This window comes from Rhipicephalus microplus, chromosome 4 (genome assembly GCF_043290135.1).
Source record: "Rhipicephalus microplus isolate Deutch F79 chromosome 4, USDA_Rmic, whole genome shotgun sequence".
Lineage (NCBI taxonomy): Eukaryota > Metazoa > Arthropoda > Arachnida > Ixodida > Ixodidae > Rhipicephalus > Rhipicephalus microplus.
The window spans coordinates 26,010,388-26,024,510 of NC_134703.1; the positions used below are offsets into that span (position 1 = coordinate 26,010,388).

At 45.8% G+C, this 14,123-nt stretch overlaps 1 protein-coding gene across 3 annotated transcripts in view; it reads left to right on the forward strand.

The window, feature by feature from the left end:
• LOC119171570 (uncharacterized) overlaps positions 1 to 13,881 on the forward strand; it is an 85,757-nt gene extending 71,876 nt beyond the window's left edge. For all 3 annotated transcript variants that reach the window (XM_075892374.1, XM_075892376.1, XM_075892375.1), the window contains 3 exons: positions 6,058 to 6,129; positions 7,894 to 7,941; positions 12,779 to 13,881. In XM_075892374.1, coding sequence (XP_075748489.1) covers positions 6,058 to 6,129; positions 7,894 to 7,941; positions 12,779 to 13,320 — 662 coding nt within the window. In that variant the 3' untranslated portion in view covers positions 13,321 to 13,881. The remainder of the gene's footprint in view (positions 1 to 6,057; positions 6,130 to 7,893; positions 7,942 to 12,778) is intronic.
• Positions 13,882 to 14,123: the final 242 nt, after the last annotated feature.

Sequence of the window (14,123 nt, forward strand, 5' to 3'; positions counted from 1 at the left end):
ACGTTTAGGCTATATAGCTTTGTAAAAGAAGCCATATTAGGTTGAAGCTACAACGGGATAAAAGCTACACACATACGCACTCTGGTGAAGTTGATATGCATCCAGGTTGTTTAACATTCACAAAGATCGCACGGTACACGGGCCTCTAACATTTCACCTCAACCGAAAGGTGACCGCCGTGTCTGGGATCGAACCCCTCACCATGGGATTAGCATCCGAGCACCATAACTCCCGATTCACCGACACCCACCCACCCAACACACACACACACACACACACACACACACACACACACACACACACACACACACACACACACACACACACACACACACACACACACACACACACACACACACACACACACACACACACACACACACAAATACACGTCGCGATACGAGTATAGACTCGGTAGGAAATAGAAAAAAAAAAACATTCTCTAGTAGGTCTACTACCTGTGTTGAGAGAAACGTATGATTAATATTATAAAATAATACTGGTGTATAACATTTTGTCATTTCAAATTAGGTAAAAATTGAGGGACCCTTAAACTTCGCATTTGTAAGAGTTGAATGCGATAGCAGTATTCTGTTCAAACACTTAGTGTATGAAATCTTTTCATGCACCCACTACGTGGCCTTAAGGGTGCTTAACCTGTGTGCCTTTTGTAGTGCGTGACTGGCTTTTAAACAATGAAGTCATCATGATAATCCCATGTTCTGATGCTGGATGACAATAGACAACGCATTATTACGGCAATATTCCATGTTGTATTGTGAAGTATGTATACAGGACGCGTGTGTTGGTGAAGCATGAAAGTTACTTTCACTGCATTTCCAAACAGATGAAGTTATTTTCCCTGTATTCACAAGCAAAGTGTTGTTACGTCAATGTTATAATTCCAAATATGCATTGTAATGAATACCGTAAAAAAAGAAGAGGTGCGACTGTGTGGTACAACACCCGCTTACCACGCAAACGACCCGGGTTTGGTCTCCACTCCTACCCGATTTTTTATTATTTGTTTTATTTGCCCCTTTCTCGCATTTTCTGTCCCACAAACATGATGACTTTTTCCCCCAATTCCAAAAACGCCGACACCGACGCCGGAATTTCTGTGAAACGAGCCCTTTAACGCTATCGCGTTAATAGGTTAACATCGATAATGTTGGCACTCTAAATTTGTCCGTTGGATTCCTGCCACTCTGTTACCTTTCACCAACCATGTGCGTATACTACATACCACAAGTCTCTATGAGAAGAGAGAGATGCAAGAAAAGGTATAGAGGTTGATCATACGCACGTCTGGTTGGCTATACCCTGCCTTGTGGGAAAGGATAAAGGGAGAAAAAGTGAGACAGAAGAAGGGAAGAGAGAAGCACGGAATCAGGTTTCTCACTGAGAGTGCTCTCCAGGTGTTCCCAATGAGAAACGGTCGCAAGACCAATGCATCTGGATGGCACGGACTCTCCCAAATATGATCTCTTTTTTCCTTCTTTTTTAAAATTATAAATGTAAGTGAGATTAACGCTGGCACCTGCCTACTGGATGCACTGGCTATCCCGCTACAACCTGCGTTGAAAAGAAGCACACTTCACGAATTGCAAAATTCGGAGCAGCAGTAGGCGATATCTGGCCCCGATTGCATCGTCTCTTCAATCGCCGACCTGACGTTTTCTCGCTTCTCGGTATATAGGTACCTACACCGGGACGGCAAGGAAACCAACGTCTGTGCTCGTAATGTTAGCCATATTCAACTACACTAGAGAGGGAGATGGAGAGAGGATAAATTGAGAGAAAGGCAGGGAGGTCAACCAGAATAGTAGCATCCGGTTTGCTATCCTGCACTAAGGGGAGGGGGAAGAAAGATGAGACGCAAAGTGAAGAGAAAAGTAGACGCGCAAGAAAAATACAAGAGTGGGTGCGCTATATATCCTATTCAATAGGCCACTACTCCGCAAAAAGTTCTATAAGGCTTTGAACGATTTTCTGTGCGAAAACAGATCCTGCAGGAGTTGGAGCACTGACTATATTGCGACAATGGTCTGTCATCAAAGCGGTCTAACGCAGCAGCTAGCGGCAGTAAGAGCACGCTGTAGCGAGACTGTTATGAAGAACGTGCTCTATTGTTTCATAGTTGCAAGCATACTGTTTAGAAGTGCCCCCTTATGCGTCCGTAAGGTGCCAGGCCCACCTGCGCAGCTGTACGCGCTGTTGATTCTGTGGTTGATAGTGCCGATAAATTATGTCTGAGCACGGGTGGGCCCTTAAAACATTCATTGGTTGCGCAATTCCCTTGTTTTGACGTCGGGGACGATTCCACGCTTCTGCCACACAGTATTACATGCGTTCGGAAGATTGGTCGGAAAATACAGGAAAGTGTTCACTATAGTTAGTTAAACGTAGCCACCTCTTTGTCACATTTATAGCAACCATGTTCAACTGGCTACCATCAAACACACTCTGAATTCGTAGGCTGCTGCTACTAGTGGCTTGAAACTAGACACTCATCAAAAATGGTGCTGCTGTTCAAGCTCTGGGATTACAACTTAAAAAAAAAAACTTTCAGCAGAATATTATTTGCACAATTCGCTTATTTTTACGTCGGGTGCGATTCTTCGCTTCTGCCACGCTGTGTTACGTGCATCACGCAGGCTCCTCAGAATGCATGACGTACATACATATTGTTACGGGGAAGATTTATTCACCGAGAGCTGGTCTTGCTAACGGCTTAAAGAGCGCACAGTCATGCAGGCCAACGGGAGAAACTCGAGAGTCCAACCCACAACAACAACGTTGTCGTCTTCTTCATTTGGGTGCCAATTCAGCTGTGTCGGGGCGACAGTTCCATACACGTATAATCATGTAGTGGTTTTTCTACAGCGGTTTCAAGCAATAGTATCGCTTTGTGGTATAGAACACCTGTTTGTTACGCGGACAGCCTGGGTTGGACTCGAGGCAGGCCCGTAGCCAGAATTTTTTTTTTCAGGGGTAGGGGGGGGGGGGGGTTCGGCACTTGTTGAAAATCGTGAAGAACACATACTTTTTTATTCTTTAATGTCGTTAAAACAACCCTCTGTATCCGAAGTTCGTGGAGAGGGTGAGGAATGCCGGCTACTATAGGACCGTCCTTGGCTGTGGGCCCGACTCGAGTTGAAGTTGTTGTTTTTCATTTTATTTGCTTCTTTCTCGGTCTTTCGGTCACCGACAATGATGATTTTTTTTGTTTCCAATCAACGACGCCGACACCAAGGCCGACATCGCAATTTGAGCGCGACGAGCTGTTTGACGCTGTCGCGTTAAGCTTATTTCAAAGGTACTCTTTTGCTCCGCCAGTAGATCAGAGTTCGAGACACAACTCACGACTGCACAATACGAAATCGCAAGCTTGAACGCTATGTGCAGCAATTCCAATAAGTCCAATGAAGTGAACGCAACAAAAAAAAAGAAGAAAAAGCAACTCGCAGAAATATCATCACAATATGTGATACACCCCTTGTCTTGCATTTTGCATTTGAAAAGTTGCCACTCACACGTTCTTTATACCGGAATAAGTGTGAGCAAAAAACATAAAAATTGCATTACTTTCAAATTAAAATAGAAATGCGTAATGCTGAATATTCACTTCATTGCGAAAATGAATTACTCTGCGTATAGCTTGCATTTATGGTGCTTACTATCGTATTAATTCGCGTACAAACCGCATACAATGTTTTTGTTTGTTTTTTCCATACACGACACGCAATCCTTTTTTATTTATTTTTTGCTCCATGCTCTATGCACAAATTCTTCAGGATTCTCTAAACTGTGCAGTGCACAGAAACTCGCCTGTGTTATACATTGCTCCCGGCTTGCATTTTCCTACTTGTATAACCGTTGCAGATGTAATTTTACTTATATAAAAAAAGGAGATATTGTCACGAGCTCGTGACGTGAACCTTGCTGATCAAGGTTCACGTCAAGCTTGATGATCAGATAAAACTCTTCATTCGGGCCGAACTTGCGGCCAACAAATGAAAAGTAAGAATAGGGAGTTTTAGAATAGCGCAGCACGATCTCTTGCGGTGCGGTCGCTGCCACTGCGCATGCGTCGTAACGCGAATCGGCGTTCGCGTTCGCGGACCGCACGCAAAAAAATCCGAAATTGCGTGCGGTAATAGCGGCCCGCATGTGGCTCGCAAGCGCTGGTTTCGAGGCTACGGTGTCGCTGCAATCGTGCGTTGCGGATCGCGGCAGGGCAAACGCTATTCTAAAACTCATATGGCGCCCGCTACGCCCGCAACGCTTGCAAACGGTATTCTAAAACTCCCTATTAAAGCGATACACGCTGGCACTGATAGCGGTGAACAGAGCGTCGGCCGTCGATCAACTGACAAGCGGCGAGGTGCGTCGGCATATATATACACTTGCCATCGAATGTTCTATAGCGTTATCGCTACCGGCGATTCCAGAATAATCTGTATAGTTCACGGAATGGGTGTGATCTTATCGAAATGATCTGCTACATTCCCGAAGCTTCGATAGATATGTGAGGTTTAACGTCCCAAAACCACCGTATGATTATGAGAGACGCCGTAGTGGAGGGCTCCGGTAATTTCGACCACCTGGGGTTCTTTAACGTGCACCCAAATCTGAGCACACGGGCCTACAACATTTCCGCCTCCATCGGAAATGCAGCCGCTGCAGCCGGGATTCGAACCCGCGACGTGCGGGTCAGCAGCCGAGTACCTTAGCCACTAGACCACCGCGGCGGGGCATTCCCAAAGCTTCTCAAAGACTGCAGGCGCGGTTCGCACTGAGAATACGTAGTGTAACGGGGTGATTACAAAACTTGGGAAAAAGGAACGTGGCAACATTTAATGAAGACAGTGAAGAATAGGCCAAGTTTGGGAGAACGTCTAGCCTTCTACTTTTCATCTAGGTATACGGTTGAATAGGATAGAGTGGTAGGTGCAGGTGACCATACGATAGTACATGGGTATGCGTGGATGTATGCGTAGATGTATGCGTAGATGTATGCGTAGATGTATGCGTAGATGTATGCGAGGATGTATGCGAGCAAAGCGCGTCTTCTAAAAACTAACAAGCCAGTTCGTCTTAGAAAGTTCAACAGAAAACTTAAAGGGCGTTTAGTCCGCTGCGGTGGAGCAGTGGTTATATACTGTGCTTGGCTGCTGATCCAAAGGTAGCGGGTTCGATTCCGGCAGGGGTGGTGGCATTTCGATGGGAGTGAAATGTTTGAGAGCCGTGGACCATGCGATGTCAGTGCCCATTCAAGAACAGCAGATGGTTGAAATTTTTGGAGCCCTCTACTATGGCATCTCGTGTTATCGTATCTTAGTTTTCAGACACAATACCTTAGATATTATTATTATTATTATTATTATTATTATTATTATTATTATTATTATTATTATTATTATTATTATTATTATTATTATTATTATTGTTATTGTTGTTGTTGTTGTTGTTGTTGTTGTTGTTGTTGTTGTTGTTGTTGTTGTTGTTGTTGTTGTTGTTGTTGTTGTTGTTGTTGTTGTTGTTGTTGTTGTTGTTGTTGTTGTTGTTGTTGTTGTTGTTGTTGTTCATTTAGCGTGATCCACACATCTGCACGAGCCGAAAAGTTCCTCCCCCATACAAAAGGCCTGGATGATCAGGCAGTCTATCAAAGGTGTCTGGGCCGAATATTGAGGGCAGATGCAAAGGATGTGATTTGTGTAGTCTGACTAAGGAGTCTCACTCAATGTGACTAGGCGTAAAATGCCCTACGATTCTGGTTTCACAATAGCCATGTAATTAGAGGTTACCGCTCGTAAAATTATTCACACTTTCTGGGTGTTCTCAGCCATGTAGTTATTTTTTTTTTAATCCTAGGCAGACCACACGTGCGGTACGCCCAGAGCAATCGAAAACCACGAAGGAATCCTGTGAACCGCCCCTATGGCTTCAGTGTGTTCCATAGGCTTTCGTCATTCGTTGTTCGTGCTTTGATATCGACATTTTGCTGTACTTTTTCTTTCTTTTCTCATTTGGGCGTCCTGTCGCACTTTGCAGGTTTCAGCGCCCAATCGCTTACAGGCTCGAGCAAAGCTGACGCCCAGTCCCCCCAGAGGTCTTCGACACCTGGTACGGTTTTTTCTTCGCTTTACTAGAATCAATTTCTCTCCTTGTATCTCTCTGCACAATGGCTACGCTTTTCTGCTAGTTTATGCGTCTATTCTGTCTTTTAGATTGTGTGTTTGACGGTATGTCCGTCCCTTTGTCTGGTTAGCCTGTCAGTCTGTTTGTTGGTTGTTCAATGCGTTTGTTTGTTTGTCGGCCCTTGTGTTGATCTAAATGTTTGTCTAATACCCATGCGTTAATCTACGTGTTGGTCTATGTCTGTCCATCTGTGTTTACTTCAGCTTGTACGCCTGTCATTTTTAAATAAGTGATCATGATATGATAGCCACATATAGCCACGTGCAGTCAATACTTGCCACTCACAAAGCCAACTTTTGCCTTTTCTTCAATTTTTTGTTCGAGAGATTTGCTGCCAGGTATATGCATAAAGGCCGAATCAAAGAAATGCATGCAAGCACTGACAGCCAGTATCAGTCCCACTAAAATAGAATGCGTGTGAACGCTCGTGTGTCTCAAGGCCTCGGTGATTGGTAGCCGCCTGTGCATCGGCTCAACCACTGCGGCCGTTATAACGACAGACAACATCCCGCCAGTTGAAAACAATTCCGAAAACCAAAAAAAATGCGTTTGATATTCTAGTTTGACTGGCTGAATGACGTCAGCTAGAGATTTTTACTAAGTTTTTAATAGCATAAAAATATAACCAGCTTAACCCTGTGATTAACCTTACTATTTATGGCATCGGTATTCTGTTCTCTCCTCCAAGAAAGCTTTCGTTTTTCTGCGCCAACACCCTTAATGTCACCGTGAGGGAAAACATTTCCGTTTTAATGCGATAGCGTTAAAGAGCTCGTTTCCAAGGAGTTCCGGCTTTGGCGTCGTTGGTTGTGAGCGAAAAAATCATCACCTTATGCGTGACCCGAAGATCGAAGCGATGCAAAAAAAAAATTATTTTAAAAGATCACGCAGCAGAGTGGGCACCGAACCAGGGTTTTCGTGGTCCAAGTGCGGATAGAACTCAGATCGTTTGCGTGGCAAGCGCATGTTCTATACCACATGGCCACGTGGCCTTTGCTTGTGAAAACAGTGAAAAGAACTTCTGCTTGGAAATGCAGGGGAAGTATAGCTTTAATGCTTCCTAAACACACGCGTCATATACATATGCTTCACAATGCAACATGAAATATTGCAGCAATAATGCCTGGTACAAGCGTCCATTGCCAACGGGCGTCAGAATATGTCATTATCATCATGACTGCACGTTTGAAAGGTGTATACTCCACTACAAAAGGCACACACGCTACTGCGCCTATTCCCTTAAGGCCGCGTAGTGCGTGCATAGCAAACTCGTACAGATTTCATGCACTAAGTGTTTGAAGTACGCAATACGGACAGGGTGACGCTATCACGTTCAACTCATAAAGGCGAAGCTTTACGGTCCCCTAATTTTTTGCCGTAAATGTGTCAACGCAAGTTAGTGGATGCAATGCATGTGCTTACTTGAAATTCAGGATCTTTCAGAACAGAAGTACAAGCGATCTGGCACAATTCCGGTCCCCTACACGCACATCTAGTTTAAACTGTCACGGTGTGTTTCTTCGCCATTTCTTGAAAGCGTTGTCAGGAACTTATACCATTCAAAGTTCTTTATTCTGGCCGGGGGGGGGGGGGGGATTGTGTATAAAGAATAGTGAGAACTTTTTTCATATTAAACTTAACCGAGCCTGTGAGAGTAACGCTCCTTTTGCGTGTTTTTTATCGTTTCAGACTCCTTTCAAATGTTCCGGGCTGCAAGCGCAAGGTTCTCATCACAAGGTACGTGACGTCACCCTATACGGCCGATTATTCACTGAGTGAGAGATAGCGGTTAGTTTTACAAACGCCAGAGACGAATTTCATTGCTTCGAAAGGACAGCGCGAATAACACCGAAAAATAAGAATCCACAACGACATCGTCAACAATATATTTGCATGTTCTTTCTTATTATTCGGTATTATTCGCCCTGTGCTCGTGAAGAACTATGATCAGCTAGGCCAAAGCAATGGTCAAATCTTGCAACAAATTTTAGTTTTCAGCGTATAATTGTTTCTTAAAAACTGAGTAAGGATTTCGCATCATGACAGAACCTTTCCAACGCGTTCAAAGTTTGAATATTTGATGAAAGGTTAAAATATTGTTAAAGTTTTTTGTGGTTATAGCCCGAAGGAAGTGTAGTTTTCTTTCAGCTTCACTACAGTCATGCATAAGCTCTCTTCCTCTGTAGTTGATATTTTCCAGCTGTGCGAAACGCCTTCCGCAAAGTTTTTTTTTAGAATCTTTTTTGTGTACTGACTAATGCAGAATCCAGGTTCACTGACACACCACACGTAAGATTCAAAGCTCCGATTTGACCTCCAATGCTTACACATTGTCCCCAACGACGCGAGCTCTGTCACGTCGGCAGATCCGTTCGCTTTAACCGGGGCTATCTCCCATGCGTGACGATATACCGTTCCCGAGAAAAAAAAAGCCACCGATGCTTCGTTATTGGCCTTCGCTTTGCTCCGCGAGCTCAATCGTACTCGAGCGACAAGGTGAATCGGATTTCTCCCAAGCGTAACGCCGAACATGCGCACACAACACGTTCCCGGAAAAGGCTTGTTGTACACACACATATACCGGCTGCCACTGCGCTCCACGTGAGGCGAGGTCACAATGCGGTGCTTCTGGATTCCCGTTTCTTCGTTGTGCCGCATCTCGTATTAGTTGAAGAACAGAATGCCGAAAGCAGAATGCCCGGCAGTTATCTGTGACGCGGAGACTCACAAAGCAAGCGGACGTCGCCGATCAAAGTCCGCGCGAGCCCCGGAAGTGAAGAACGCGGTGTTTCCTTTACACGAGCGGTTGCAGTTGGCCTTGTGTTTAAAAGGCTCTCGAGAAAGTGCTTTAGGCTCCGGTTCGCCGTAGCGCGGGCCGTTCCTGTCCCCTTTCTCCGGGTGTTCCCTCACATCGTCAAACTTACCCCTCTTGTCCTATACCACCCCTGAACATTATTTATGTGCTTTTTATTTTTCGTTAGCACTCCCATAAACACACGCGCACCCGAAGCCACTCATCACGCCCTCGGTGACCGCTTGGGCCTCGCCTCGCTCACCCAGCCATATTTACATATCATCGTGGTCCCATTAAGAGAGGCAGCAGCGTGTCCTATACGTCTCCCCCCCAACGCGTATCTGCACTCCCGCCCTGCCGCATATCGCGCTCCGCTTTCTTCCCCCCTCCGGCTTTTTATTCCCTTTCAACGCCCTCTCTGTCTTTCATCTGCTCCCCGCTACTGTTTGCGCAGGGCTCTCGTAACGTCAACCTGGCGTTGCTTGCTTTTATGGACGCCACGGATCCCCCGCCAAGCAGCCGGTTGATTTTTCGTGCCGCTCAATCTGGAGCGTTAGTCACGGCTTTGTTGCTGCTCGAGGGGCCGTGGCGCCAAGGGCGGCCGTCCTCCCGGCAACCGCCGTTGTTCCCCATTTTTTTTATTTATGCTGACACGAACTTGTACCCCAGTTTATTCACGCCTCATTGCCTTCATAAACGATTTACATGCAGTTCCAGCATCGTCAGAGTGACATAGGTGCGATCTGAGGTTCTCGCTGGTTTTGCTACGAACTAATATCTCGTTTGATAGTCACAAATATTTTATTCATGCGTACGGCTGCTGCGTATTCACGTCGTATTATTTTCATGCTGCATGCCTGTATGAATGTTTCACGCTTTCCGCTAGAGCCCCATGGTATACGCTTCGACAATAGAGAATACAACAATGCATGAGGGACTAACAAGCGGAAGACGATACAGTGTCACCATAACAACAAACGTCTTCAAAGAATAGTGTCACAAAGAAAATGAAAACGTGAAATGAAATTAAAGTGTACGGAAAGGCGTGTGGCGAGAGGTGAAAAGCCGGAAAAAGAAGAGAAAAAAATATTTTCGGTGAGTAAGCTTCGTAATATTAAAATTTGTAGCAATTCATTAGCTTGCTCATTTCTAAAGAACAAAAACATTTCTTGTACGTTCATTGAAAAAAACCTGGGAGGTGCCACTGGTTACAGCTGTTGATGGAGAGAGAACAAATGGTAGAAAAGTGACTTTAGGGAAGTTTAGCAGTCCAGTATAACCGATTTGCTACCCTACTCGTACGAACAGGATGGGCAAGGTTTGAAGAGGGAGAGACTGTTGATGGAATTCTTTGAAGGCGTCACGTAGCATGTCTGCTGTTTTATTTTATAGAAAGGATGTGCCTACATCTTTTTTAACTTGAAACTTGGGGCACAGAAGTTGCCACATAGTCCCCAACACAACAGCCTGTGTGTGTCACGCACGTGGTCTCTTCGAAGCACTTAGCAAGACATTTGATGTAAGCCAGAAATTAAGCGTGGTCACAGCATACTCCATGCGGTAGCTCGCAGAGCGGGGTTTCCCGCATAACTCTGAGATATCAAGTCAGCGCCGAAGCAATTGATCTACACAATAAGACGCCTGGTCACTCGCATTCATTTTCGCTTAGTTTTTGACGCATCAAAACGTGTGTGTCTCTCGTCATCCAACCATCCAATTTTTCCTGTTGAGATACATGACTGTAGAGTCTTGCGGAGAACATTATACACCAAGAAAATGTTATCGCAATCTACAAAGCTAATCTGGGTCGGCATTTCCTGTGAACAAAGCAGCTCAACATTTTCTAGAATGGTTTATTTCAGCTTACTTACATAACGGCACAAAAACGCTACCTGTAGCTAACTGAGCCAACATTTCGCCTTTTGAGTGTCATTTTACATGCCCCATTACACCGCAATGTCCGAAACACACGGTCAGACCTGCCACTGCTATCTGTTCTCACTCGCCCGTACTAAAACAAAAACAAAATTGAACGCATTCTTTTCCTCCCGTGCATTTCATCCCCATAAAGCCACCGTGTCCACATGCGCGCGACCAACGAGTGGAGGCGTTGATCGCCTCCCTTCCCCGTCGTTTCCAGCCGCCCTACTTTCATCGACTGCGGGGAGGGGATATTGCGGGTTCGCGGCTGTGTGTATTGAGCCTGGCTCCGGTTGCCCCACAAGCACGTGCGTTGACACGGTGCTTATCGCGATTAGAACGTCACTCGCCGTCTCCCCGCCGAAGCCCCGCAGTCACTCGACCCATTGAAAGCGCCCCTCGACTGATGTCGCTCGCTTTCGCCTGTGCACCGCCGTGTGTGTAAGCAGGTGTGCCCAGATACGAGCTTTTATGCCTGCTATGCAGACGCGGACCTTTTAAGGCCGCCTGCGCAATGATCTTGTCCAGCGCTGCCAAAGCGGTCGACCGTGAACGCTTACAAGCATTTGGCCATGTTTGTCATTTTTCTTCTGCTATTAACACTGAGCTATTAGCATTGAACTTTGAGTGAATTGAAACATGTGCTACAACCCACGCTAACTCGCTTCAGTGCTCTGAGTATTGCTACAACTGAAATTCTGGTCGAAGGCATGGTTGAAGTAGTGCATGCAATGGTTGACGTCGGGCGTTGCGTTGTCGACGCCGGAAAATTATCTCTTCGCGTATTCTTGCGGTGAAAAAGAAAAAAAAAACGCATATGCTTTATGACTGTGATCTAGCTTTCACTGTAGAAAAAATATGTCTCGAGAATCATTGCAGGTCAAATGAAAATACAATTAAACAGAGAGTATAAGTACTCATCTAATTATGCCTAAATGATTATCCATACCACGCTGATTAGCTTTCAAGTGGCCAGCGACTTCAAATGCGATGCGTAACTTTGACATGTTTGTTTCACAACTTATCGTAATTTGAGGCTGATGCAGATATGTGGATGCTGCGTTTAATCCCACTGTGGGTGGGTATTTCACTTTGACTATTTCATCATTTGAAAACGAACATAAAATACGATTTTCAGAGATCAGTAACGAGTTGTTGGGTGGACACAGTGTAGGCAAAGCACATATGGCTCGTGTAATGGCAGTCGCCTTGAGAGGCAGTATCATTCACCGACCGTCTGCCTAACAAAAAGAAGAAGAGATTTATTTTTAGACTTTCATAAAGCACAGCCGGGGAGCTGAGTATAACTAAACTTCGCTGTGCCCTGCTTGCATGGCTGTCACAGTGAACCGTGCAGTGTTATTAACCAGGTGGTAGTAATGAAGGCACGAATTTCGTGGCAGCAAAGTTGGGCATAATATACTATCAAAATTAGCGCGCTCATTGTCCTACTTATTGATTGGGTTATTGACTAATCAACAGCCCATAGCAGGACTCACACCATCATGCATATTCAGTTATACATCGGGTACACAGAGTCGATCGTCCGTATAATTTACCTAGATGCATTATATTATAGTCTCAACTGAAGGCTATCAGTGCTACTGTGTTTTCCGCGTAAAGACTAGCTTTAAAAGACTAACGCGTGACGCCTCCCGTGCACCCCCTTTTTTTGCGCATGCTTTCCTTGTTAACTTTGCCGAACAATGCTCTTTTGTAGAGTAGCACCCGAGTTGATTCTACTCCTGTTAACTTCCCGGTCTTTTCCGTTTCATCCGTTTTTCTCTCATTCTGCGAACTTGCTAAAGAGGTGTACTATTATATGCATTGTTCCACTCACCCCAATCTGTCTCCACGCAGGTAGCGGACAGATCCAGCTGTGGCAGTTTCTGCTGGAGCTCCTCTCGGACAGCAGCAACGCCAACTGCATCACCTGGGAGGGACAAAACGGCGAGTTCAAGCTCATCGACCCGGACGAAGTGGCCCGGCGCTGGGGCGAGCGGAAGAGCAAGCCCAACATGAACTACGACAAGCTGAGCCGCGCGCTTCGCTACTACTACGACAAGAACATCATGACCAAAGTGCACGGCAAGCGGTACGCCTACAAGTTCGACTTCCACGGCCTGACGCAGGCCCAGCAGGCGCCCACCCCGGAGTCGTCGGCCGCATACCGGCTGCAGACCGAGTTGTTACTACCCCACTACCGGAGTAACTACATCGGCGCCCACCAGCCAGCGCCAATGGGGCTACCCCCTTCGGCCGCGGCCGCAGCCGCTGCTGTGCGTAGTCCTTACTGGACGTCCAGTGCCACAGGAGCCTGCAACCTGTACCCAAACCTGTCGGGACACTCACTCACGCACGCTGGACACAGAGCCAACGGCCTGAGTCACTACTACACATGACTCTGGGGCGGAAACCATAGCGGCGACCACTTGGGTTTACCTCATCATTGAGACTGCACCTCCTGAACTGCGATTTTTCTTAGTGAAATACTTGAAGCACGAACAAAATGGACACATTGGACGCCTAAGAATTTGCAAGAAACACTCACATCAGCCTGTGTTGCTATTTAGAACTGTGCCCGAGGAAGAGTTTTTGTGAGTGATGCGTCGGAACTCCGAACGTTGTTTGAGTTTGCGCTTTGCGACAAATCCGCGATACGTGTCTCGACAAGTGTAAGTGGAACGTTGTGTGAGAGAAAGCGACGCTTGCTACGCTGGCACTCCGGCGGGGTTCCTTTCTTCTACAAGCAGGAAAGGAAACCCAAGCTTGTGATCTGTCGCTAGGGCTGTTTTTCACTGAAGCGCACAGTGGACAAAGTACAAGTACTGGATTGGCTATGCCCGTGCAAGAGTTCCGGGAGCCTGCTGCCGGCATATGAAGGTCTTGATATAACTTTTCTTTTGTGATGTCATTAAAGAAAGATGCCACAATAAGGCTCACGTTCTGAGCCAATCAACCAATTTCAGTTCAAATTTGTTCACTCATCTATTATTTTGAGTCATTAAATATGACTTAACTTTCGTCATTCTGTCGTAAGCGGGCAAGAAATTGTGCTCCCCATGGAGGGTGCAGTGTGTCAACTCAAGCACAATTTGTAAGCACAGTGCGTCAGATAAAACATGAAAGATGCATTCATTGTTTTAAAAAGGTACCTCTCCGTTTGTGTATACAGTTCAGTATAACCAGACTTTTTTTCTCTCTC